Source organism: Gopherus flavomarginatus, chromosome 6 (assembly GCF_025201925.1).
Source record: "Gopherus flavomarginatus isolate rGopFla2 chromosome 6, rGopFla2.mat.asm, whole genome shotgun sequence".
In the NCBI taxonomy this organism is placed as follows: domain Eukaryota; kingdom Metazoa; phylum Chordata; order Testudines; family Testudinidae; genus Gopherus; species Gopherus flavomarginatus.
This window is the reverse complement of record NC_066622.1, coordinates 33928919-33954273: the sequence shown is the minus strand read 5'-3', so window position 1 is coordinate 33954273 and position 25355 is coordinate 33928919. Positions and strand designations below refer to the sequence as shown.

At 59.2% G+C, this 25355-nt stretch overlaps 3 protein-coding genes across 8 annotated transcripts in view; 2 read left to right on the top strand and 1 right to left on the bottom strand.

The window, feature by feature from the left end:
- NXF1 (nuclear RNA export factor 1) overlaps window positions 1–25355 on the top strand; it is a 135049-nt gene that overhangs the window by 6433 nt on the left and 103261 nt on the right. For 2 of the 3 annotated variants that reach the window (XM_050960442.1, XM_050960444.1), the window contains exons 15-20: window positions 233–291; window positions 632–747; window positions 1083–1125; window positions 1259–1331; window positions 1437–1619; window positions 1709–1769. In XM_050960442.1, the coding sequence (XP_050816399.1) occupies window positions 233–291; window positions 632–747; window positions 1083–1125; window positions 1259–1331; window positions 1437–1619; window positions 1709–1769 (535 nt within the window). The remainder of the gene's footprint in view (window positions 1–232; window positions 292–631; window positions 748–1082; window positions 1126–1258; window positions 1332–1436; window positions 1620–1708; window positions 1770–25355) is intronic. The other variant, XM_050960443.1, reaches the window with a different exon arrangement.
- Window positions 5642–20041, bottom strand: LOC127054361 (serine/threonine-protein kinase D3-like). Of its 3 annotated transcripts, none has more exons than XM_050960439.1 (18): window positions 16365–17328; window positions 14485–14623; window positions 14065–14193; window positions 13532–13686; window positions 12961–13156; window positions 12161–12244; window positions 11032–11185; window positions 10622–10745; window positions 10172–10249; window positions 9805–10027; window positions 9365–9393; window positions 9061–9133; window positions 8585–8691; window positions 7995–8156; window positions 7287–7385; window positions 6756–7023; window positions 6276–6361; window positions 5642–5947 (listed from the first exon to the last, which is right to left on the bottom strand). In XM_050960439.1, the coding sequence occupies exons 1-18, from the start codon at window positions 16503–16505 to the stop codon at window positions 5756–5758; spliced, it is 2439 nt and encodes an 812-aa protein (XP_050816396.1). In that variant the 5' UTR covers window positions 16506–17328; the 3' UTR covers window positions 5642–5755. The 3 variants fall into 3 exon arrangements, with proteins under 3 accessions (XP_050816396.1, XP_050816397.1, XP_050816398.1); XM_050960440.1 differs by having other exon boundaries at window positions 9898–10027; XM_050960441.1 differs by lacking the exon at window positions 16365–17328 and adding an exon at window positions 19947–20041 and having other exon boundaries at window positions 14065–14623.
- On the top strand, window positions 17354–24987 carry CATSPER1 (cation channel sperm associated 1). Of its 2 annotated transcripts, XM_050960447.1 has the most exons (12): window positions 17354–18689; window positions 19077–19292; window positions 19955–20068; window positions 20307–20466; window positions 20927–21018; window positions 22228–22371; window positions 22617–22680; window positions 22951–23023; window positions 23446–23506; window positions 23897–23969; window positions 24277–24394; window positions 24891–24987. In XM_050960447.1, the coding sequence occupies exons 1-12, from the start codon at window positions 18554–18556 to the stop codon at window positions 24918–24920; spliced, it is 1281 nt and encodes a 426-aa protein (XP_050816404.1). In that variant the 5' UTR covers window positions 17354–18553; the 3' UTR covers window positions 24921–24987. The 2 variants fall into 2 exon arrangements, with proteins under 2 accessions (XP_050816404.1, XP_050816405.1); XM_050960448.1 differs by lacking the exons at window positions 23897–23969; window positions 24891–24987 and having other exon boundaries at window positions 24277–24396.

Below are 25355 nucleotides of genomic sequence, written 5' to 3'. Positions count from 1 at the left end.
CCAACTCACAGTGTCCTCTCAGGCAACTCCCTTCCCCTGTCTGTTAAATGGGGCTCACCTCTCCCCTGCCCAGTAAGCCGAGACTGCCTCTCTTCCCATTTGCGAGGCTCAGGGAGAAGCTAAGAGCCAGGTAAGAGAGGAAGGTTTCCATTGCATTTTTCTGTGGGGCTGATGGGGCAGGAGCTCCCGGGTACTGTCCCCCAGCTACTCACCGGGCATCTCTTCTCAACAGGAGCATCCTGAGTGAATACTTCAAAGGCAGCAGGAATGTGAAGAGACTCAAGGACCCTAGTAAGTGCCATGGGGCTGCATCGATCACACTTGAAATAGCACTCCCCTCTTGGAGTGGTCTGCTCAGGCTCTCTGCGGACTCGGGCAGCATCACTGTGTCAGTTACACTTGAGGCAGCTCTTGCCCCTCTTGGAAGGATCAGCTCCGGCTGTTCAGGCTCAGGCAGTGTTTTTGCATTGGTTACGGTCAGGGTAGTTTTCTTTTTTTCTTCCCCCCTCAAAGTGACCAGCTCAGACTCTGCAGACTCAAGTCTGGGGTTCTGTGCAGGGCAGACTTGAGACTGGTGCTGTGACTGGGTTGTCATGCTGGGTGGGGTCTCACCTCCCACTTCTCCCTCCAGCCCTGCGCTTCAAATTGCTCAAGCATACGAGGCTGAATGTGGTGGCCTTCCTCAACGAGCTGCCCAAGACCCAGCATGATGTTAACTCCTTCGTGGTGGATGTTTGTGCACAGACGGTGAGTGTCCCCATCCCAGGGGCCAGGTGGGCTGTGCTGTGATGGGGCTTGAGGGGAGGGGGAAAATGCCCCAACCTTGGGGGCCTGGCGGGCTGTGCTGTGAGGTGGGAAGGATGGAGGGTGGGGGAAAATGCCCCCACCTTGGGGTCAGGGCAGGCTGTGCTGTGACATGGGGTGGGGGAGAGTGTGCCTCTGGGGACAGTGTGGGGAACAAAGGGGGAGTGGTCAGGCAATGGGAGGCAGAAGCCATTAGGCCACTGAGGAGGCAGCGTAGGCAGGTCCCATGGGCATGGTGAGGGGGTAGCAGTTCAGTGACCCCCGCTCTCATATTGCAGAACACCCTGCTGTGCTTTGCTGTCCATGGGGTCTTCAAGGAAGGTGAGTGTCCAGAAGCCCCCCACCCTCCATTTTCAAGCGCCTCCCTGCACCTCTCCTTGCTAAGACCCCTCACCCTCTGGCGGACCCCTTTCCCCATACCCCCCTCACTGGGCTCTGTTCTCTGTGTTTGCAGTGGATGGCAAGTCCCGAGATATGGTGAGAGGCTTCACCCGCATGTTCATTGCTGTGCCAGCTGGCATCACAGGGTAAGTGGGGGAAGCAGGGGGATGGGCAGTGGTATCTCCTTGGCTCTGGAGGAGGGAAGGGATGAGGATTCCCCCCACCCAGTGCCTCACTCTCCCCACCCCCAGGCTGTGCATTGTGAACGACCAACTGTTTGTGCGCAAAGCAAACACAGAGGAAATCCGCAAAGCCTTCGTGATGCCAGCACCCACGCCCTCGTCCAGCCCCGTGCCCACGCTGTCGGCTGAGCAGCAGGAAATGCTACAGGCCTTCGCCATGCAGTCTGGCATGAATGTTGAGTGGTCCCAAAAGTAAGTAGGCCCTGGGGGAGGTTCGGGGGGAGGGTTGGTCCTGCCCCATGGCCTATCACTTGCTCACTGACAGTGTCCCTCTGCCCTAGGTGCCTCCAGGACAACGACTGGGACTACAGCCAGGCAGCCCAGGTTTTCACCCAGCTCAAGGTGAGACAGTGCCTGCACCTGACTCATCCCAGGGGACGGGATCTCTCAGAATCCTGCACCAGAGAGGGGGAGGGGAGAAGCCAGGGGCATGTTCATTTCCCTGCCAGCAGCCTCAGTGCCTAGAGATTGAGGGTGGGATGGGGCCAGGAGCCACCTTGGATGCCTCGACCCCTCTCTATCCCTACAAGAATCTTCTTTCCCGGGGCTGCCTTCCTCCCAGGCCCTGGCTCCTTCATTCGCTGCTTCAGGGAACCTCGGAGGCACAGGAAAGGATAGTCTTGTGGAGAAGGCACTGCAGTAGGAGTCGGGACTCCTACGTTGACACTATCCCTGGCTCTGGGAAGAGAGTGATGTCTAATAGATTGGGGGGGAGGGGGTGCTTGGAGCCAGGATGCAGGAGTTCTATGCAGCCTCTCCCTGGGTGATGGGGATTGCAATGCCCAGAGTCCCTGTGACTGGTTCCTGTTCTCTTTCAGACGGAGGGGAAGATCCCAGATGTGGCATTTCTCAAGTGAGCAGTGACTCTGCAGTTCCCCCACCACTGATGTTTTATTTTCCATGACAGTTTTTGTAAATAAATGAAAGTTTAAAATAACAAAGGTGGGGGCTTGTTGCTGGGTGCAACCAGGGGACCTAGACTCTGAAGGGGGAGCCCCTGCAGCAGGCCAATGGAGCTGGGCGTCATACAGACAGTCCTGGCCATGCTGCCCTGCCTCCAGCCCCAGCCATTTCCAGCAGCAGTGGAAGCAAGATTGAGAAGCAAAGTGTTGCTGGGGCACCCAGAAGCTTCAAGGACAGAACCAGCATCCTTCCCCTCAGGCTTTTGGCCTGGAGAAGGAAAATGACTTTTTTTGGTATGTTTTAAAATAAGCAGTCCTATGCATGGCTTCAATGAGCTGGGCTAGGTGTACCATTCACAACCCCTGCCCTTTCCTAACAGATGAGATAAGTTTCCCTCAGACTTCAACCCTGTGGTGTTCATATCCCCCACTGGGCTGTGCCCCCCCCCCCCCCCCCCAGACTTGCATTCCTCTCTGGGGAAAGGCAGCCCCAAGGGCCCTAGAGCTGTCTCCCTGAGAACATGCCTCAGCCATGCTGAGATTGAGAGGAACAGAGCCCCTGCCGGGTCCTGGCATGTCTTTGCCACCTGCCTGCTCTCTATTGCAGCAGCTGCAGTGCAGGTAAATAAAGCACAGCCCCAGGAAGATAACAGGCTTCCCTTAGTGTGCTGAGGGGATTGTGGGGTTGTGTGGGATCTGGAATGGTGGGTGTTCTCAGCTAAGGAGTAATGGGACTGTCATTGGCTACACTCTCCCTTATTCTCTACCCTGGGGCTAGGGGCAGAGGGTGGGGCTGCAAGATTCCTATGTGCCTGGGCAGCAATGGAGTAGCAGGAAGCAGGGGTTTCCCTGCACCCATTGGGGAAGACCCTGGCTTCACCCTTCCTGCTTGTGCATCTCTGTGTTGTGGAATCACCCCCCAAGTCTTCAGGCTGAAGCAGAATGTGGCAGGCCAGAGCTGGGCACTATCGTCCTCGGTTTCTCTGTGGCTGTATGTGCTGGGACCTGCGTGTTCAATAAAGTGGTGTTTGTTAGAATCTCGGCTGAAGGCTGTGTTGGATGCATCCCCTCATGTTCTCCAGGGCCTCTCCATATTGCCCCCCTAATCCCAGTACTCTCCCTTCCACGTCATCTTCCCCAGCCCAGTCTCCCCTCTCCCTGTCCTCCCCTCTCCACTATGCCCCCCCCTTCCAGGTCCTCTCCACTTTCTTCCTGAATCCCAGTCCTCCCCCCCTCCATGTTGCCCCCCAATCCCCGTACCACCCCTTCCAGGTCATCTCCCAGGCCCCCTAAACATTCATCCCAGTCTCCCCCCCCCCGCCGCCCCTTCCAAACCCTCTCCACATTCCAGCGTGGCGGGGTGGCTTTCCCCCAGTGGCAGGAGGCGCTGTGGGTAAGGGGGAGGGGGGCAGGGCTCAGAAGAAGGAGCCTCCTGCCCCTACACAGAAGCACCGCGTTCCTACGTGGGAGGAGCCGTCATGACTACAAGTCCCAGACGCCCCCGCGCTCCAGCGGCGAGATGGCGGGGGGCCGGCAGCTGGGGCTATGGGGACTGCGCTGCTGCATGTGGAGAGTGTGGGGTCCCTGGGCCCGGCTCAGCGGTGCGCGGGGCTTGGCGGGCCCGGCGCGCGGGACGTCCCCCCTGGACACGCACGTGCCCCGGGACCTGCTGCTGTTCCGGCACGAGCGGGCCCGCTTCTTCCGCCTGCTCGGGCTGTTCTGCGCGGGGCAGTTCGCGTTCTGGGCGTACCTGGCGCACTTCGCCTTCAGCGAGCTGCGGCCCGCGGGCCGGCCCGCGGCCAGCGCCCGGCCCGCGCCCACCCTGCCCGGCGGGGCCTCGCTCAACCCCGCCTCCAACAAGTGGCGCTACGGGTTCACCGTGTCCTGCCTGACCGTAGGTGAGAGCCGGGGGCGGGCCCCGGGGGGGGCAGGGGATTCCCTTCCTCCGTGGCAGCACCCAGGGAAAAGGGGAGCACAGGCACAGCACTCGGGCAGGCGGAACCGGTGATTCCAGTCCTTGCATCCTGGGGAAGTGGGGGATGGATAAGCCTTTGTGAAGCATGAACCGAAGACACCAGTAATGGGGTTCCCCCCTCCCCCGAAATCCTCTCCCCACAAAGGAGAGAGCCCACCCTAGGGGTGGTGGTCGGTGACAGGGAGCTGTGTCTGGGAGCTGGCTGGATCTGAGTTCAGTTCATTGCCCTGGGAAGAGGGATCTGGGACCAGAGTCTGGTTCTGCTCCCCATCTGGGCCTGGGCCAGCTGGCGCAGCTGAGTGGAATCAGGCTTCTGAAACTCAGAGCTAAATCCTGCTGCTGGGAGATGGGGAGACTGCGTCCCCCACATTGCTGATGTCCCTCAGTTCTAATCTGCAGCCCCCTGGTATCCCAGCCTTCGGCTCCCCCTCAGTTTTGCCAGTGCCTCCCAACCCACAGCCTCCTGCTAAACCAGTCTGGGTATCGTGGATGGTGTCTGGGGATTTCATTTTCTCTCTTTCTCCCCACCCCAGGTTCACTGATCGTGGCTGCCGGCTTTGTGTATTCACGCCGCTCGGTGTGGAAGGTCGTGCTGCGCCAGGGGGGACGGGATGTGACCCTCAGCACCTACTATCCCTTCGGGCTGAGCTCATCTTTCACTGTGCCCCTGCGCCAGGTCTCCTGCATGGCTCATCGTTCTGAGGTGCCTGCCATGATTCCCCTCAAGGTTAAGGGTCGGCCCTTTTACTTCCTTCTGGACAAGCAGGGCCAGGTCTACAACCCACAGCTTTTCGATCTCACAGTGGGGGCTTACAGGAAGCTGTGATTGGGGGAATGAGGGTGCTTCCCACTGCTGGAGGATCCTGTGGGGTTGCCACTGGACAGTTAGAGAAGAGTCCCCAGATTGGGGGCAGTGGACAGATTCACACCGCACCAACCGTCTGCCTTTCCCTGAGGACAGCAGGGCCCAGCCCCGTTGAAGGGGGCACTACGTTCTGGAGGGATGGGGCTCCAATTGTGAGCTTTTGAAATAAATGTGAAACTGTGGAGCAGCTGCTGTGAACTCTCTGCCAGCCATGTGTATCTGAGGCTGGCAGGGTTGGGAGGTGTTGTTCATATGCAGGGCAGCTGATCTAGGAGCAATGGACTAGGGACACTAAGATGGATGGGATCAGTGGGGAAGAGGAGGCACACACTGTGGTGGACCTGGGGCTCAGAGTCGGGGATTTAATGTTGGAGGGGTCTGAGCTAGGGCAGCATTTGTGCAGGGGAATCTGAGCCTTTGGACGCCCCCCTACACCTGTGAATGAGCTCCAGCAAGACAGGCGCGCACCCTGCACAGACCACATGGTGCCATGTTTGGAGAAAATCAGTTTATGGGGACAATGTGGTGCTGAAGGGTCCCCGCAGCCCCCACTTCCCATGAGTAGTGAGTCCTGTGGGGGGAGGACTCAGCTCCCCCCGTTTGCATTGTCGCTGTCCTCTTCCTCCTCCAGGCTGGGCGGAATGGTGAGCCCTGATGGCCAGACCAGCCCCTGCTCACGGGCAAGGTGCTGCCAGCGAGCGTCGTCACTTGGATGGGTGAGGTAGCGCTGCCCCACACGGGTCTCCAGCTCCCGCAGGGCCAGCCAGGTCTGGAAATCCTGGGGGAGACAGACACAGCTCACCAACAGGTGCTGGGGGGAGTCCAGGCTCCTCCTATCAGGGATGCACCCTGTGCTGAGGAAGGGATCTACAGGGGATGGGAAGAGCTAGGGAGGGGGTTGAGTTAGCCATTTCCTGTTGGGAGGGGGACTGGAGACTGGGGTGAAGCTAGGCAGGGGAGAGCAGGGTGTTGAGTTCTGGGGTGGAGCTAGACAGTGCAAGAGGATGGAAGAGGTGTGTTGTGGGGTGTGGATTGTGGGACAGAAGGTATCTGCAGGCTGGGATGTGGGTGGGGTGGATAGGGATTGAGGGGTGGAGGGAAGGTACCTGCAGCCAGGGGTGGTTCAGCGCCTTGTTCACACTCAGTCGCTTCCTCAGCTTCACTTGCAGCAGCTGGTGGATGAGGCTGACAGCTGGGAGGGAAGGAGGGGGTTACATAGGCCAAGACCTCTCCCCAGGGAGCACAGCCATTGGCTGCCAGGGCCTGCAACATCCAGATTTCCTGGAGGTGCCCTAGGGCTGCCGCAGGTACATACAGGCCACGTTCTGGAGGTGCAGGGGCAGTGTACAGCGAGTGGCATGCCACGGGGGAGTGGGGGTTCTCGCCCTTGAGGGAGATGCTGGCCCAGGTCTGCTGGGGGTACCAGAAGGCCTGTCTGGAGGTAGGTGGCAGCGTGAGTGGGTGTGGGGTGGTGCGGGGGGGGGGGGTCTTACACTCGAGGAAGATGTTGGCCCAGATCTGCTGGGAGTATATGATGGCTGCAGTGTGGAGGTGGGGGGGGCAGGGTGGGGGTAGGGGTGTCTCACCCTCAAGGGAGATGCTAGCCCAGGTCTGCCGGGGGTACATGAAGGCTGCGTTCTGGATCTGATCATTGACATCCTCCTCCTCATTGAAGGGGAAGGTCCCGCTCAGGCTGACATAGATGATGACGCCCACAGCCCACATGTCCAGGGCACGGTTGTAACCATGTTGCCGCAGCACTTCGGGCGCCAGGTACGCCGGGGTCCCCACCACCGAGCGCCGGAACGATGACTCGTCAATGATGCGGGCGAAGCCAAAGTCACAGAGCTTTACCTGAGGGTTAGCATGAGGGTAGGGAATATGGGGCATTTCCCAGCTGGGGGGCCTGACTGGGGAGACCGGCTGGCTCGGGGTAGGGGCCTCTCCCCTCTGGGGGTGCCAGCTCTGGTCTGGCCCCTAGTTGGTAATACATTCTTGGCTGAAAGGGGAAGAGAGCGTGGGTGGGATGGGGCAAGAGCTAAGATGGGTGTTCAGGGAGAGGGGTGGAAGAGGGCTCCAGGGAGGTGGGCTGGGAGGCGGGGCAGGGATTGTCCCACCTGGGGGTAAGGCTCATCCGAGGCCAGCAGCACGTTCTCTGGCTTGAGGTCACAGTGCACAATGTTCTGGGTGTGCAGGTGGTGCAGCGCAGACAGGATCTGCAAGCACAGGGGAGTATCACTGGAGGGGGTGGTTACCTGCTTGGGGGCGGGAGGAGGAGTACCTAATGGGCTCACGCACAGACTGGATGTGGCATGGGGGCTGTTGCACACTCACATGCGCTGGTGAGTGCCGTGTGAACCATGACCCAGGCATTGGGGAGCAGTGATGGGATTGTGTGTGTACGTGCACAGTGATGGCGAGAAGTGTGCAATGATGTGCACTGCTGACGTGCACAAGTATACCACCATGCTGAGTGGTGTGAGTGATGAGCCTGAGTGCGGTATGCAATGGTGACAGGCCCACAGCGGTAGGCATGCTGGGGATGAGCAATGAGGAGCAGTGCATGAGAGTGACTGGCGTGCCACAGGGAGCAGCATGTGGGGGGACGGGAGCGGTGTGCTGTGAGGGAGCAGTGTATGTGGGTGTGTATATTTTCAAGAGGACTCTGAGTCATATGCAAGCTGTGATCATGGATGGTGCAGCATCATTAACATGCCCGCGGGGGACACTTGTGGGGAGCTCAGGCTGGAGGGTTTGCTTGGTGGTCCTCACTCTGCTGTGAGGCCACTCTGGGGGGTTGGGGTGGGGAGAGCTGGGGCACCCACCTGGGCAGTGAGGAACTTGGCAAGGGGTTCGGGCAGCCGCCCATTCTCGCTGGACAGGATCATTTCCAGCATGTCGCCATGCAGCCGCTCCATCACCACAAAGAGCTGGGCGGGGCCTTCGAACATGCACTCCAGGTGCACCACGCAGGGGGCGTGCAGGCTCTGGCAGGGGAGAAGATGGAACTGCCTGAACTGGGATCCTCCCTAGCCTTGGAGCCCTCCCCTGTCCCCAGGACACACACACAGCCCAAGAACCCTCCCCCCCACTCAGACCTGCCCCTAACCCCGCAGGCCCTTCTCCGGTAGCTGGTGCTGGACTGTCTTGGAGCTCCCTCCAGGGGACAGGGCTCCAACAAAGCCCCCAGTACGTCGGGGGAGAGAGTGCTGCCTGTCCAGCCGTTGTCCCCTTTCCCCCTCGGGCTGATGGGCAGAGGCAGCCAAACATGTCTATGGAGGAGATCTCTGGGCCCATCAGTGGTGGCCCCTCCCAGAGGGGAGTCCCCATGTTCCCAGCATCCAAGGGTCCCTTTTCCCACACATCCCCACCCTTCCCACCAGGGTCTTTGTGTTTCCCACCCCCAGGGGCTCACCTGCAGGATGGAGACCTCATTGCGGAACTGATTTTCCTGCCGGGGAGGGAAGCGCAGCTTGTCGATGACTTTCACGGCCACATCCCGGCCAGATTTCCTGTGCTTTCCTGGGGGGCAGAAAGGGAGGCAGAGCTGGGGTGGGAGGGGTATGTGGCAGGGCTGGGGGGAGATGTGCTGCTTTCCTGGGGGGTAGGGCAGGGGTATCAGGGCTGGGGGGAGATGTGAATTGGCACACAATGGGTGAGCAGTGGGCAAACCGTGCTCCTGGAAGCATGACAGTGATGGGATGGGTATGGCTATGGCACCTGGGGAGCCGTAGTGAACATGTTTGCTCCTGAGGGGAGCACATGCAAGCTGAGATCCCAGACTGTGGCCAAGGTGGAGGTAGGGGGATCAGCACAGAGGGAGGGGAATTACTGGGGGACATAGGAGGGGGGAGCCAGGATGGGAGTTGGGGAGCTGGGGAGGGCACCTACCGCCATACACCACCCCGAACTGCCCAGCGCCTAGCACCTCGTCAGGGAAGATCTGATAGGAACGGCTGATGTCCTGGGGTGAGGGACAAGGACAGGGTTGGGGGGATTGAAGCATGGTACCTGCTGGGGGCAAATCCCTGACAAACCAGGCCTAATGCTCCCGCTACTGTCACCCCTGCCACCATGCCCTATGCCTGGCTTCCTCACCCCAACACCAGCCCCCATGTTTGCTCATCCCCTCCCTGTGCCAGATTATGCACCCCACCACTCCTAGGGTTTCCCAGTGCCACCCTCTCCAACTCACCGTGTCATCTGGGGACTCATAGTCAGAATCTGCAGAGACAAGACACAATGGAGACATGAGAAGAACCTGGCCTGACTGGGACATCCAGACCCACTGCCCTGTTCTCCTGGGAGCAGGAGCCAGCCACCTCTCAGATGGCCACTGGGGATGTTTATACATGGATCCTTCACCTGGTACTGAGATGCAACTGTCTCTGGGATATGGCACAGGGGCTGTTAATACAGGGATTTTTTGCCCAGCACTGAGATGCAGCTGCCACTGGGGTATGGCACAGGGATTGTTAACACAGGGATTCCTTGCCCAACACTGAGGTCTGGTTGGCTCTGCAGTGCAGCATGGGGGCTGTTGAATTAGGGATGATCCTTCACCCAGCTCTGAGATGCAGCTGGCTCTGGGGTGGGGCTCATGGCTGCCCATAGAGGGATCCCCACGGTACTCACTGGGCTCCTGGACAGAGCTGTCAGGCTGGGGGTTCACAGGCCATAGAGCCTGGCGAATGGCCCTGGCCCAGACCTGCCCTGGCTCCTGCTCACTGCTGTGCTCGCCCACGTAGTACACCAGGGCCTCTGTCACCAGTTCAAAGCAGGGGGGGCTCCCGCTGGATGCCAGGGGTGTCAGCCCCTCCCAGGGGCGGATCTGGAGGATCTCAGACAGCGGCAGCTCCTGCAGGAAGAGTAAGACCATTGGACAGTGGCTGGGCTCCTCTGGGGTGAGGAATCAGGAAGCGGGGTCCTGCGGGGGGAGTGCAGGCTGCTTTGAACTGGGGCTCCGGGGAAGCAGGGTGCTGTAGGGAATGGGACCCCTCACCTTGTAGAACTTGCCTCCGCTCTCACAGTGGAAGAAGCTCAGGCTCTTGCTGTCCAGCACCCAGTAATGGCGCTTCCTCTGGGGGGCACAGAGATGTTATTCTGGGGGCATGTGTCCATCCCATCCCAACCCCCCCGACCTCAACATTGCTCTGAAATGAGACTGGCCAATAATCCCCCTCTCCTCCTCTCAGTCCCCACATAACTAGTCCTGGCCAGCCACGAGCCCCACTCCCTGACACCCTCCCATCCCATCCCCCATCCTGTTACTCCACCGCATCCTGCCTACCTGTGACTCCACCCCCTGAATCATCTGTGGCCCCACCCTCTGCCCATCCGTAACCCCTGCCTCCCATTCTCCTGTGACTCCACCCTCCCATTCCAGCCTGCCTGTGGCTCCACCCCTGACCCTCCTGTAACCCCACCCTCTCTCCCCAGCCAGGGCACTCACCATGGGGTCCCTGCTGGTGAAGTGCACCATCCATCCCTCCAACAGGACGGCGCTGCGCCGCCTCTTGGTGTGCCGGCAGGACTGCACCACCCGCATCAAGGGGATGTAGCTGCTGAAACAGGGGCTGGCGCCAGGGGAGACAGGGACTCAGATACTGGATTCCTCAGCCCCCAAAGGTACAGCCTTCCACCACCCACCAGGCTCCCTGGCGTCAGGACTCCTGGGTTCTATGCCCATCTCTGGCAGGGGAGTGAGATCTGGTGGTTACAGCAGGGATTGAGAACCACGATTCCTGAGTTTGCTGACCCCATGGGTGATCCCCTTCCCATTCTGTACTATGGAGCAGCAGTCCCAGGGAAACCATGCAGCCCCACTCCCACCCCGCATACCCATCCTTGGGGGGTCCCTACCTGAGGTTGGTGTGCAGCTCTGCCTCTAGAGTCTCAGGACTGGGCTCTGTCTCCTCTGTGTCCTCTGCCAGCTCATGCCCACTGGTGCCCTCCCCATCCACCTCCCCTTCCACTGGCTCTGGCTTGCTAGATGGGCACTCTGGGGTCTCGCCATCTGTGTGGGTGAGGGGGGAGAGTGTGATACCCTGCTTTCTGCGAGGCCAGCAGGGAAAACACAACAGGGAATAGGGACTAGAGCAGGGCCACTGGGCACCAGGATTCCTGGGTTCTGTGCCTGGCTCTGGGAGCAGAGTGGTGGCTAATGGTTAGAGCAGATGGGCTGGAAGCAGGGGAATGACAAAGAAGGGCTCAGGCACCCCTTGCCCCCTCACTAAAATTGGAAATTGAGCCTGGCTGTCCTGCCAGAGGGGTGACCAGGCCAAATCTGAGGGTGTGGGGTCCCTGTACCCCTCCTTGGCCCTCCCTACCTCTGCAGTCCTGGCACCCATGGGCACTGGGCATCCCCAGCCCCCAGGAGGGTGGGAAGATTGAATCTGGGCTTTTTGTGCTGCCTGCAGAAGAGGAGATGCAGAAAGAGGATGGGGCCTGGGGCTCCCAGAACTGCCTGGGCTCTGGAGGGGACAGTGCTCTTCAGCCTGACAGCTCTCTGGGTGAGAGCTCAGTGCTGGGAGCAGAGCAGGGTGTGGGGGTGAGCATGAGTCTGGGTGCAGAGGCAGTGTAAGAAAGTAAGGGCTGGTTTGGGGAACTGGCAGGGGTTGGGGGCTGGGGACAGGAGGCGGGGACACTAAGCTGGGGGCAAGACAGGGCAGGCAGTGCTCCGTGCCCTCTCCTTAGGAAAGTGCTGTTTGTGCCCTGGGGGGAATCAGGACTCCTGGGTTCTATTCCTAGCACAGGGAGGGGAATAGGAGGTGGAGCTTCTGGCCCAGCCAACCTTAGAGCAGTGGAGCCTTAATGCTGACCAGACAGGGTCGCTGGGCTGTGATCCAATGAATTGCGGGATAGCAGTGCAGGGCACTTTGGGAGGGGTCAGGCTTCCCCAATGAGCAAGCTGAGCAGGGGGCAGAGCTGAGGTTGTGAATGGAGTAGTGCTGGATATGTCCCCTCCCTGCCCCTGTGGCCCCATCTTTACCTGCTGTGCCAGGGGCCAGGCCCTCCACCACACACTGATCCGGCACAAACTGCTCACAGCGCTTGTGGCAGTTGAATTTACAGTCTGTGTGGGGAGAGGAGAGAGGCAGCAGGGTGGGGCAGTGGGCCAGCCGGGATCCAGCTCTCCTTTTCCTGCTGGGGTCCCTGGAGCAGTGTGGCTGGGTGCTACCTCCCACAGAGGTAGCGAGAAAGGGGGAGTAGCCCCCCCTCAGAGCAATTGGCTCAGGCTCTTTGCAGACTCAGGCAGTGTTGCTGCATTGGTTACAGCAAGGGCAGCTCCTCCCTTTTATCTCTGTCCCCTGAATCCTCCCCACTTCTCCCTTTGTACCCATGATGTTCGTTCCCCTGGCATGTGTGACTGTTTCTGCTGGTTCCCTGTCAGCCCGAGAAGGGTGGGGAGAGGCTATGGAGACCGTGACTTCCAGCTCTCTGTACAGGGTTCTCTTGATAAGTGGCCCCTGAGGGGCAGGGAGGCTCCTTGTGAATGCAGCCTCACTGGGCCAGCAGACAGCAGTCAAAGGGGGCACCTCGCTGGGGGGTTTGCTGGGACATACCATCAGAAGGAGCTTCCATTGTTGAATGGGGAAGCGATGGGGGCAGAGCTCGAAGCTTGGTTGCCAAGTTCTGTACCCCTAGAGCCCAGTGGGGCCACAGTGACCCTGAAGTCAATCCCAGCAGCTTCCCAGGCTAGGGTCAGGCCCCTCATCCCAATCCTGGCAGTGTCCCAGCCTGGGGTCAGCCCTGTACCCCAATCCTCTGCGTGGTCGCAGCTGGTGGTACCTTTGCACTGTAGCCCCTGGCGGAAGAGCCCCTTGAGCAGGCGCTTGCAGTGCTGGCACACAGTGGGCCGGGTGTACGAGTGGACCTGGAAGGTGTGTGGCACTTTGACCCGGTTCAGATCCATCCAGTCCTTCCAGAGTGGGCGGCCAATCAGTGCAGGGCCCTGCGTCTGCTGGCCCCACTTCCAGTGGCTGATCTGCAGGGGAACCAGAGTCCATGTTAGAGTGTGTTGAGTGTCCCCACCCTCCCCACAACTCCACACTGTCCCTATCCCTCACTGCACCCCACTTTCCAGGGACCCAGCCAAGTTGCCAGCCACCCCCAATTCTGATTTATCCTGAGTCTCTGCCTGGCCTTCCCCATCTCATCAAGCCATCACTGCAGGGGATTAGCAGCCAGAATTCCTGGGTCCTATCCAGCTCTGGGAGAGGAGTGGGGTGTAGTGGCTAGAGCAGACACCGTATTCCTTTGCAGGGTGTATTAATCACCTCTGAAGTCCTTGACCTTCCCACACCTAAGAGCCATCCCCGTCTGGAATCCTTCCCCTGGCTATGTTAGTCCCGGCTCCTACCTCCTCCAGGCTGCCCCCCACGTTCTGGCCAAGGATAGGAGTCCTGGGGCTGGTGGTAGCGCCCAGTGAGCGACTGGCCAGCTGGTTCCTCCTCACACCGCGACAGTTGTTGGGGATCTTGAAGGCACAGCGCTTGTGATAATTCAGCCCGCAGCCTGGGGAGAGTGAAGAGTGAGGATGGGTCCCTGCCAGGCCTGGAATGGGGGGAGGTGGGTGCCCTGGCCATGGGTCTGGGAGCCCCAGAGCATCTCCAGGAGATTGGGCAGGCCTGGAAGGAGGGGGCTACTGGTGCACAAAGGGCTGAGGAGTTCAGCCAGGCCTGGGGAGAGAGGTGCCAAAGGGACCCAGGAGATCTGGAGGGAGCATTGTCTGCCCAGTGGGACCCAGGGGATCAGGCCAGGTGCAGCAACGGGGGTATGGGCACCAGAAGGACCCAGGAAGGGGAAGAGGGTTGGGGTCAGTCGGAGGGACCCAGGAGACTAGGTCAGTCCCAGGGGTGGGAGGGGAAGGGGTGGACACAGATTGCTCCATACCTTGACACTTTAACCCTTGGCGCACCAGCCCCCAGAGCATCTCCCCGCAGTAGTCGCAGAAGGCTGGGGCCTTGTAGGAGTGAACAAGCAGCACATGGGGCTGGATAGTGAAATCCAAGGAAACCGAGGCTGGGGGGAGAGAGAAGAGTGAGGAAGGGGTGGGTTTGATAGGGGGCGTGGGAGTCCAGGGCCTGCCCCTCTGTGGGGAACTGGCTCCGATCTGCCCCTTGGCATGGGGACTGGCTGGGTGGGATGGGGGAATGGAACAAGAGGCCTTTCCCCTCTAGGGGGCTCCAGTTCTGATCTGCCTCAGGGTGGGAGACAGGCTGGCTCAGATGGGGCAGGGAGAGGAAGCTGAGGCCTTTCCCCTCCAGGCCGTGCTCGGCATCCACAGGCTCTGGTGCCCCAGGACTGTCTCACCCGACAGCACGACCTCAATCAGGTCCCCAGCATGCACGACACTGTCTGGCCCCAGGTGCTCCAGCACATTCTCTGATGCGGCGTCATGCCGGAATAGCATGATCTTCTCCGATACCCCCAGGAAGCTGTATTCGGGGAACTAGGAGAGAGATGGCATTAGAACCCAGGCCTCCTGGGCCCCCCAGGCCTGCACTAACCATTAGATACCACTCCCCTCCCTGACCCAGGACTGGGAGAGGGAGGGGAGCACAGAGAGTCCCACCGCTAACACCAGCCTCCTGGATTCCTGTATCACTTCTCAAATGCTCACATTGATACAGAAATGCTGTGTGTTCTCATTGTAACTGCACTGAGCTAAAATGCAGCTGCTTCTGGGGTGGGACATGGGGGTTGTTTATACAGGGATCCTTTAACCAGCACCAAGATGCAGCCCCTTCTAGGGTGGGGTGCAGGAGCTGTTTATACAGGGATCCCTCGCCTGGCACTGAGATGCAGCCACCTCTGGAGTGGGGCATGGTGGTTTTGTATACAAGGCTTCTGCACCTGGTGCTGAGAGGCAGCTGCTTCCAGGCTGGGCTGCATGGGTGTTTATACAGAGATCTGGCACTGACATGCAACTGCCTCTGGGGTGGAGCACGGGGACTGTTTGTACAGGGCTAGTTGTATGAGACTCCCTGCTCCCTGCAGCCAGTTGAGCCCTCCCTGCAATGCCACGAGTGAGCACGGAGCGGAAACAAGCTGCTCTGCTGGTTATGGCGGTTTCCTCTGTCACTTGCTCAGTGCAGGGGGACTGGGCAGCCAGGGAGGGAGCAGGCCCTCAGAGCGCAGGTAGGAGGGACAGGGCCCCACTGACCCCAGCCGCAGTGGAAAGATTGACTCAGCATGGCTGCTGCAGCACCCCCACCCAAGTGCTCCCTGTGCTGTCATGAGATGGAAATTGGTGGGGAGGAGGCAGGGGGCAAAGGAAATGTGGGGGAGACAGGGAACCTTTGAATAGCCACCCTCCTGTGAATGAGAGAGCTCAGGTCCGCAGCAGGGGGGCAGGCCCAGGCTCAATCTCCCCCCCAATATTAAGGATGTCCCCTCTTTGGACCTTCCCCAGTCATCCTACACTTGGATCACATCATCTTTCCCCCGACCTTGAATCCTGTCTGCAGGCCCCCTGGTAAGATCAGACCCCTGCCCAACACCATGCGCCTTCCCTCCTCCCCCAAGGGTGCTGTCCAAGGGCTCTGAGTGCCCATGAGGTTCCCCAGGGAGTGAGCCCCCTGCAGCCTGGCAGCCCAGCACCTCCCATCTGCTACCCTATCGGTGGGACACTGCAGTCTCCAGCCCAGTGTTTCCCCCAGGCTGTGCCTCATTTAATCTGTCTCAGGAGAACAGCAAATCAATCTCCAGGCACCAAGAGGGGAGGAGGAACAGTGGTTAGAGGAGGGGAGGACAGGATGCCTGGGGTCTATTCCTAGCTGGGGGGGGGGGGGTGAAGTCTAGTGGTTAGAACGGGCGAGGTGCTGGAAGGTAGGACTCGGATTCTATTCCTAGCTGAGGCAGGGGAGTGAAGTCTAGTAGTTAGAGCATGGTGGGTGGGAGCCAGGACTCTCGGGTTCTGTCCCTGGTTCTGGGAGGAAAGTGGGGACTCACGGTTAGAGCAGCTGGGGCTGGAAGTCAGGACATTGCTGGGTTCCACAGCTGCTCCCCTATATTCCAAGCACTAATCAGATATTGAGGAAACTCCCCTGGTGTCTCCGTGACCCTCCATGGGCATCTGGGCACAGCCTCTGTGATTCCTTCTGGGGGCCCCTTCCCATCCCCGCACCCTGGATCCTGGCCTTTTCACCTGCGCTTCCCTTCTCGACACCCCTCCAGCATAGCCCCATTACCTTCCTCTCCACCAGTTCCACTGCCAGGTGCCGCAGGTGCCTGTAACCCAGCTCCTCTGGGGGCAGCTTGTATGACTCTCGGGACAGCCCAATCTGCAGGCGCACAGATACTGTGCCCAGGGGCTGGCACTCCAGAGCCATGGACAGCACCAGGTGCCCGGGAAAGCTGAGTCTTGTGCTGGATTCACAACCTCAGGGGACACCTCCTGAGGGTCTCACGTGGGGATGGGGCAGGGCAGGAGGCAAGAGAGAAAGGGGTCCCTTCTCGTTCTCCCCCCACAGTCCCCACACTGTCTCCCTGCACTGCCTGCCCCACGGCTTCTCTGAGCTGCAGGAAATGCAGTGTTAACTCTCTGCTCCCCGAGGGACAGAGCTGTCTGCTGATAATGATGTGAGCAGTCTGCAGCCGGGTGGGTTAGTGCATGGGGGTGGGGAGCCAGGTTCTGTCTTCGCTGTGGGAGGGGAGAGGGATCTAGTGGATTAGATGGAGCAGGGGGAACCAGGACTCCTGGGTCCTATTCACATCTCTGCTAGTATTATAGTGGTCCCCCATCAAAGCAACACCCGCATGGTAATGAATTATCCCAAGTTTGGTTCCTGGTGAAGGGGGTTCACAGGGTGAGATGGGGGTGCTGGACGTGGTGGGTCACCACTCAGCTGTCATCTAACTCAGTGGTTCTCAACCAGGGGTGTACATACTCCTGGCAGTACGCTGAGGTCTTCCAGGAGGTACATCAACTCATCTAGATCTTTGCCTAGTTTTGCAACAGGCTACATACAAAGCACTAGCGAAGTCAGTGTAAACGAAAATTTCATGCAGCCAATGACTTGTTTATACTGCTCTATATCCTATCCACTGAAATGTAAGTACAATATTTATATTCTGATGGATTTATTTTATAATGTGGTAAAAATGTGAAAGTCAGCAATTTCTCTGTAACAGTGTGCTGTTGTATTTTTGTATTTTTGTACTGTAACAGTGTACTTTTGTATTTTTGTCTGATTTTGTAAGCAAGCAGTTTTTAAGTGAGGTGAAATTTGGGGGTACAGACAAATCAGATTCGTGAAAGGGGTACAGTCGTCTGGAAAGGTTGAGAGTCACTGATCTAACTCAACCCCAATGACTTTCATTCATTGCACTGATGTAGGGTCCCTGTCTGATCCCTTTGACTCCTAGGGTCAGTTGAGAGTCACCCATTGACTGCAGTGGGGTCAGGGCCCGATTCTGACCTCAGATCCTCTGGGTGAAACTGGAGTCACCCCCTCCCCAAGTGGCATCGGAGCCAGCTCCTTGTCTCCACACCCTCAGCTGGATCTGTCAGGAGCGATGGGCCTGCACAGGCACAGGGGCAGTGGGTGGGGGGGCAATGGGGATGGGCTGGAGCTGTCCTGCTCGGACCCAGGTTAGGTTCTCTGGGTGAACAGCATAGGCCAGAGCTCCCAGTACAGTCCAGATTCAGGAGGGAGGGGATAGGACCCTTCATCACAGTTGGGGGAGGGGAGGGCAGGGGAGAGGAAGTGAAAGCACCAGGGGCTGCTATTGCAGCAGGTCAGGGAGCTGTGATAGTGCTCCCCCTCCTGTTCTACACTCCTCCTGGCCCTCACCCCACTCCCACTCTGCAGACTCCCTGCCCTACCCCTCCACACAGACACCCACCCCATCCCGGGCCTCACAGCCCTCTCACCCCACCCTGGGCCGACACAGAGTCCTCCCCAGACAGCTAGGCCCTACCCCTGCCTGCTCTGCCCTTTCACAAAGCCCCTGCCCCCTCCACCTCCTACTCTGCACCCCCCACAGACACTCCCCCACCCCGACTCCTCCCTACAGTCTTAGGCCTCACCTTGCCCTTCCACCCTGACCATGCTCTGTCCCCCAGCTCCTTCTTGGGGCCCAACCCAGGCTCACTCCATACTGCTAAGCCCCATCCTGGCCCTACAGGGCCCCCCTCCTAGGCCCCTGCCCTGTCCCCTCCCCCCCCCGTGGTGTTTAGGAGTCACCACAGTGACAGCATTACAAAGGGGGGGGGAGAGGGGCTCTGATCTAGAACCTCCAGGATCCCAGAGTTCTGGGGCCACCAGGAAGTCAGTCTGGGACGTGGACTTGGCTGGGGACACAACAGAAGGAGGGAGGGGCATTTAGGGGTCACTGAGGGAATTGGGTTGCAGGATCCCAGTCAGGGGGAAGCACCATGGACTACCTGACCGTGCCTGTTGTGTCTGGCACCCAGATGGAGAAGCCTCCGTACAAGGAGGAGACGTCCCCTGTCTCCCAGGCCTTCTTGCAAGCCGCCTCGGCCTCCTCCCACCCTCTGAAGATATTGAAAGGTAATGGGGTGCTCCCTGGACACCCCATTTCCCCACTCCTCTGCATACACCCCCAACCCATCTCCTAACCCCCTACTGCCCAACACCTCTCCCCAACAAGAGCCAAAGGGAAGATGGGGCTCCTCCCGCCATAACACTCTCCCCCTCCTGCAACCCCTCCTCACCCCCAAACACCCCTTATTCCCCTCCCCACCGAATCCCAGCACCACTGCCTGAGGAGAGCCAGAGGGAACATGGAACCTTATCGCACCCCAAGCCCCCCACAGGCTGCACCTGACCCCTACACAGCCCCCCATACAACCCACAGCCCACCCTTCCCCACCTCCCATAACTATCATTTGTCCTGTTCCTTCCCTATCATGGCTGATCTGTGGCATCTGTGCCCAGGGAAGCAGGACCCCTGGCAGAGGCGGAAGTGGAGGGGCACCATGGTCCTGCTGCGCCTGGCATGGGAGAGGACCTTGCCCCAGCTGCTTACCCTGCGGGCCATCATCCAGAAACTCACTCAGCTGCTGGCCTTTGAACTCTTCATCCTCACCGTGATTGGCATCCACACAACAGTGCTAGTGGCGCAGACCTTCGCCGTGGTGCAGGTCCGTGGAGGTAAGGCTGCCCCCGCCCTGACCTGGCCTTGGGAGTCATCCCATTCCCCTCCCCCCATCCCAGCCATGGGGATCACCTCTCACCCAGACAGTGGTCTCCCCAGTGCCCCCTGCTAACCTAAGAGATGTTGCCACCCCCCTTGAGGTCACCCCATTTCCCCTTCCAAGCGGGTGGGTGGTGTGTCCATCTCCCCTCAGGAACTAGCTCATAGTTATTCTGGGTATTATGGTAAAGCCTGCTGACCTGGGTGAGACCAGGGCACCTGTCATGCTGGGCACTGCACAGACTCACGGTGAATAACAGTCCCTGCGCTGAAGAGCTCAGAGTCTGAATAGACACAGGGAAACTGAGGCACCAAGTGCGAGCATGTTGGCCCAGGTCACACAGGAGGTCAGTAGCAGAACTGGGAATAGAACCCAGCATTTGTGGCTCCCAGCACCCCTGCTCTAACCACTAGGAACCCATCTCCTCAGAGAGAGAACCCAGGAGTTCTGGCTCTCGTACCCACTAGGCCATGCTGTCTGCATTCAGGAAGGGGCTGAGTCCAGCGTGTGGGTGCCCATTGCAACACAGGGTGTGTTCTCTAGGCCAGGCATGGATGGTGAGGGCAGAATGGCCTAGTGGGGAGGTGACCCCTCATACCAGCCCCCTCACCTCCTCAGAGTGGTTCTTCGCCGCCATGGACGCTGTCTTCCTGTGCATGTACGTGCTGGAGGCACTGCTGAAACTCATCGCCCTGGACCTCAACTACTTCCGCAATCCCTGGAATGACATTGGTGGGTCACCATGGGAGCGGGCTGGGGGAACCCTGGCTCATAGGTGAGGCAGAGAGATTGGCTGGGGTCTGGTGGAAGGGTGAGATGATCCCCCTGGGGGTGGCCTGGGGGTCAGGGCAGCAGGGCAAGAGAGCAGGCGAGTGCCTGGGAGGGGATGGTGTGCATTTGCAGGGGAAGTGGGTGTTGGGGAGCTGTGGTGGTGCCCCCTCTCCTCGAGGCTGCTGCCCTCTCCTCACAGATTTTTTCGTCATGATCATGATGGTGCTGGACTTTGTGCTGCCGCTTCTCATCTCCCCGGGCCACACCACCCACGACAATGCTGGCAGCCTCTTCCGCGTGCTCCGTGTCTTCAAGTGTGTCCGGGCCGTGCGGGTCCTGAGGCTGCTGCTCACACTGCGGTCAGTGCCTGGTGGGCATGTGGGGTAGAGGGAGTGAAGCGCCAGGCAATGGAGCTGGGGCCCTGGGTGCTGTACCTGTGCTATGACCCCTGCCTTTTCCCTGCCCCCCAGGGGCCCTCCCCTGGTGTGACACCTGGATGCCCCCTTGCTCTTTCCCTGCCCTTCTGGGTGGCCTTCCCTGCTGTGCCTCCCTGGGTGCCCTTTTGCTCCCTACCTCCTGGGTGCTCTGCCACCTGGGTTCCCTCCCTGCTTTCTCCCTGTCCCCCAGGTGCTGCAATGCCCCTGCTGAAAGCCTGCATCCCTCTGTCTCCCTTGGCAACCTCCCACACACTCACATGCCCTGAGACGCAACCCATGAGTGGGTTCTTTTCTGGCCAGTGCCCCATCCACAGCAGATGCCATGGGTCTCTGGAGCTCCTGCAGCCCTGAGCCCCCCCACAAAGCCCGTCTCTGTTCCCAGGGTCCTGGAGAACCTGCAGGAACTGACAAGCACCTTCGCGTTGTCTGGCCCGTCCATCGGGGCCATCCTGCTGTTGATGTTCACCTGCCTCTGTATCCTGCCATGGGGCCGGGTCAAGGGGGCTCTATCCTTCCCCACAGCAAGATGAATGGGGGGTGCTATGGAATGAGAGGGGGCGCAGTGGGGCTCTCTCCCCTGTGGGGTCAGGGTGCAGCGGGGGCTCTTTTCCTGGGAGTACCTGATGCTCGCCAGGGCTGGGAGGCACCTCACCACCACCTGCCCTTAGCATGAAGCAGCCTTGTCTGTGCCTATTATAGATCAGCTGCCTAAACCCACCAGCGTCTGGCAGCACCAGCCTGGCCTTCCAGGCCCCCGCAAGCCCCGCTCTCTCTGTTCAGGTCATGACAGAGCATGTCCTGCAGCATCCAGCCCTTTAGTCACTGGACGCTCCCAGACTCCCCAGGCTTACTGCTCCCAAAGGAGCCATACAAAGTGGCTGATAAGTCAGCTCAGGTCCACCCCTTTGCCTGGCACCACGGCACCTGCATTTATAGGGAAAACAATAAGTGTATTGTCCTAGAACAGAGACTCCAGTAACATATTGGAAGCAAATGGTAACACAAAACAAAATAGGTGCCCAGTTTTTAGCACCTCAGCTTAACTCTCTGGGCACCCTCCTGTTGAAAAAGCCTGATCTCACCTAAAGGTCGCTCCAGTATGTTCCACCAAGCCTAGCCGAGATCCCACATTCATTAAGCAAACCCACTGTCCCTTCCCTTCCTAGGTGAGGGATTCCTGCCTGTTTTCTCTGCCCCCCAAATATAGTCAAGCAAACCTTTGAAGTGCATCTCAAGGTAAGGGCTCTCCCCCACCCACCTTCTCTTCCTGTTGGTTTCTTTCTAAAGTTCTTGCACACCTTCATTTGCAGTCAGACTGGTGCTAGGCAACCCCCTGTGAAGGAGCCACTACACAATACACATGCAGACAGATCCATGGCTAACTGGCCCTTGTTTGACAGGAAACCTGTTTTTCTACCCTTGCTGGTGGCCCCAGCCACAGCTGTCAGACCATATTGTCAGTGCACATACAGAACTCCTTAGACAGCATCTGCCTCATGCCTTTCGTGATGGTAGGGGTCTGACACCAGCTTGTATCTGAGACCTCACGTGATGTTCTTTGGTGAACTAGACCGCACGTCAGACTCAGCAGGTTCCTGTAACCCCTCTACACCCTCCTCCCCAAGTGGCATTGGGAGGTCCTTGGCTCACAGCACTGTTGCTCCTTACCCCCTCACTCCCCAGTCATGTTCTCGGTGGTGCTGCATGACCTGTTCCAGAACTCTGACCCCTATCGCTTCGGGGAGCTCTTCGACACCATCTTCACCCTCTTCCAGCTCTTCACGCTAGACGACTGGTCCTTCATCTACCTGGACAGCATCCAAGGGGGTGAGACACCTTCCCCACCCCTGCACCATAGGACAGGACCCTGGTGTTCTATCCCCATGCTGGGAGGGAAGTGAGAGTTTTAGTGCTTAGAGCAAGGGGGGCAAGGGGCTGGGAGCCAGGACTCCTGGATTGTAGCTCCAGTTCTGGGAGGGGAGTGAGATCTATTGGGTTATAGCGAGATGGCCAGGAACCAGGACTCCTGGGTTCTTTTCCTGACCCTGCTCCATGCCCACTTCTCTTTGCAGGTGCCTCATATATTATCTTCTTCCTGATGGCCTACATCCTCATTGAGTACTTCACCTTCCTCAAGTGAGTCCAGCCCCTTCAGCACACTGGTCCACCCTTGCCCCCAGCTCTCCCATCCCCTCCTCATCCTACTTCCATATCCCTATGCCCCTCCACACACCTCCTCCCTCATGGCGCTTAGCCCCTGGAGAGGGAAATGGGCCCATACCCCTGCTTGAGCCAGCCAGTTCCCACACCTGGGGACCTGATCAGAGCCGGTGTCCGTTACAGGGGAAAGGACCCATCTCCCAGCCCTATCCCACGCCCCTTTCTCTCTCTCTCTCTCTCTCTCAGCCTGGTCATCGCTGTCCTGGTGGACAATTTCCAGTTGGCCCTGATCAAGCGCCAAGAGCTGCAGAAGCAGAAGGTGCCTCTCCCCACACCCTAAGGAATGGGGGAAGTAGGCATGTGAGGCAGTTGTCTCAGCAGCCCGGCTATTCCAGCCTGGGAAGGGAGTGGGGTCTAGTGGGTTACAACAGGGGTGTGTGGCTGGGAGCTAGGACTCCTAGGTTCTACTCCCAGCTCTGGGAGGGCAATGGTCTCTAGTGGTTATGGGGGGGGGGAAACAGGCTTCTTATTCTATCCCTGGCTCTGGGAGGAGAGTGGTATCTAGTGATTAGAGTCAGGAGGTGGTGGAGGTCAGGGGTCCTGGGTCCTCTTCCTGGTTCTGTCCCCAACTCCCTCCATGCCTGAGTTTCCCCCATTGAAACATGGGGACAATGGGCTTTCCCTCGTCAGGTCCATGTTTAATGCTGGGCTTGCTCCTCTCCCCCCTCCCTTGCATTACAGAGTATGCTGCAGCCCAAAGAGAGCAGCATAGAAGATATTGTATCAGGCAAGCCAGCCCAGGGTAAGCTCCCTCTCTCTAGCTCTGGCTGGTGGGGGACAGTTCAAAGGGGCAGTATGACACACACACGGGTTGCTTAGGGAGTGGGGGATACCTGGTTGGATGGGCCCATGGGTCTGACTCCTGGATACCAGGCTAGACTCCCAAGTGCCTGCACTGTGGGGAACCCCCTCTAGGGGGTTCTCTGTCTCCATGAAGTGTTCAGCCCCCAGACACTGGGACAAGGGGGTTCCAGGCCATTGTTGAGGTCCAGCAAACTCATCTCACCCACACACCACTCCCTGCTGTGGGTTGTTGGCAGTGGTGGGGTTCTCCTCCCTGGGGTGAGTGGAGGCTGGTGTCTCCCTGCCTGGCTGGAGTCCCCCAGACGTCTCTCTCTCTGCCCCCTTACAGAGGGACACATGAAGCCAGAGGATGATGAAGCCTTCCTGCCTCAGCTTATCAAGCACATGGGTGGCAGCGAGAGGTAAGGGGGCCCTATGGCACTGCCTCTCCCCATCATCCCATGTGGAAGTAGCCAACATGGGGCATGTCAGAGTGGGGTAATGCACCCTTCCAGCCCCTTTCCTCCATCAGATCCATGGGCCCATCCGGCCTGGTATCTGTGCCCCCCCGCATCAGGTCCACAGGCCATCTGGCCTGGTATTGCCCACCACAGATCAGTTCCAGGGGCGCATGTACCCAGAGGGGCCCTGGCAGGAGGGACTCTGGGAAGTAGCACCCCTTAGGAGAGCAGGCTCTGACCCCGGGGAAGTCACTGTGCCCCATCCCAGCAGGGAGAAGCAGCTGCTTTTCACCTACCTGCAGCTGATGGCGTCAGTTGAGCACCTCCAGCAGCAGTTCCGCTCCCAGGCCGCCACCACCGACAAGATTGTCGACAGCTTCTTCGAGGTGGGGTACCAACATCCAGTGCAGGGAAGGGATGGATGGGCCCAGAGGTCTGAGCCAGGGCAGAGGATACCAGGCTGGATGGACCCAGGGGTCTGAGCCAGGAAGGGGGGATACTGGGCTGGATGGGCCCAGGGGTCTGAGCCAGGACAGCAGAAGGGGGAATACTGGGTGGGCCTATGGGTCTGAGCCAGGACGGGGGATACCTGGTGGGATGGGCCCAGGGGTCTGATTCAGAGTAGCAGGGAAGGGGGCGGGATACTGGATATGATGGACCCACTCTAGGAATCCATCAGTAACCATCACTGCGCTGCCAGATGCAGTAGTCCAGGGGTAGATCCTGCCCCTGGGGTAGGGCTCAGTTTGTGGGAGCCCCATGGTGTAGCAAGTTGGGATGGCTCCATGCCCAAGTGCACCATGCTGCCCCATCCCCTCTGGGCAGGGATCAGCAAGGAGACCCCAGTGGAGGACACTACTCTCTCCCCTCTGTTCTTTGCAGACAGCCGAGCAGGACTTTCCCCACCACTGAAAAGGCCGGGCTGTCCACATTGTGGGGGAAGGACGTGCCCAGAGGCCGGGGCACTGCAGCCATGAGGTTGGGACAGGCCCCAGATCCAGCCTTCGCCGAGACACTGCCACAGCTCAGTATTAAAAGGTTCCTGGCCACCAGGGATGCAGGGGAAATGGTGTATGAAGAGTGACAGTGAGGGGAAGGATGTCAGGCCACACCATGTCTTTTTCCCTGCTTTGGGCCCCAGACTCCTGGGTTCTCACCCCAGATCTGGGGGGAGGAGGGAAGCTAGTGCATTAGAATAGGGGTGGGAGGCTGGGAGCCAGGACACATGGGTTCTATGCCCAGCTCTGATGGTCTTCCAATGTACACTGGCTCCTGGTCCTCCCCTGAACACAAGACACACAGAAGCTCAGCTAAAGGACCCTGCAGCCCCTGGCCTTGGCAGCTGAG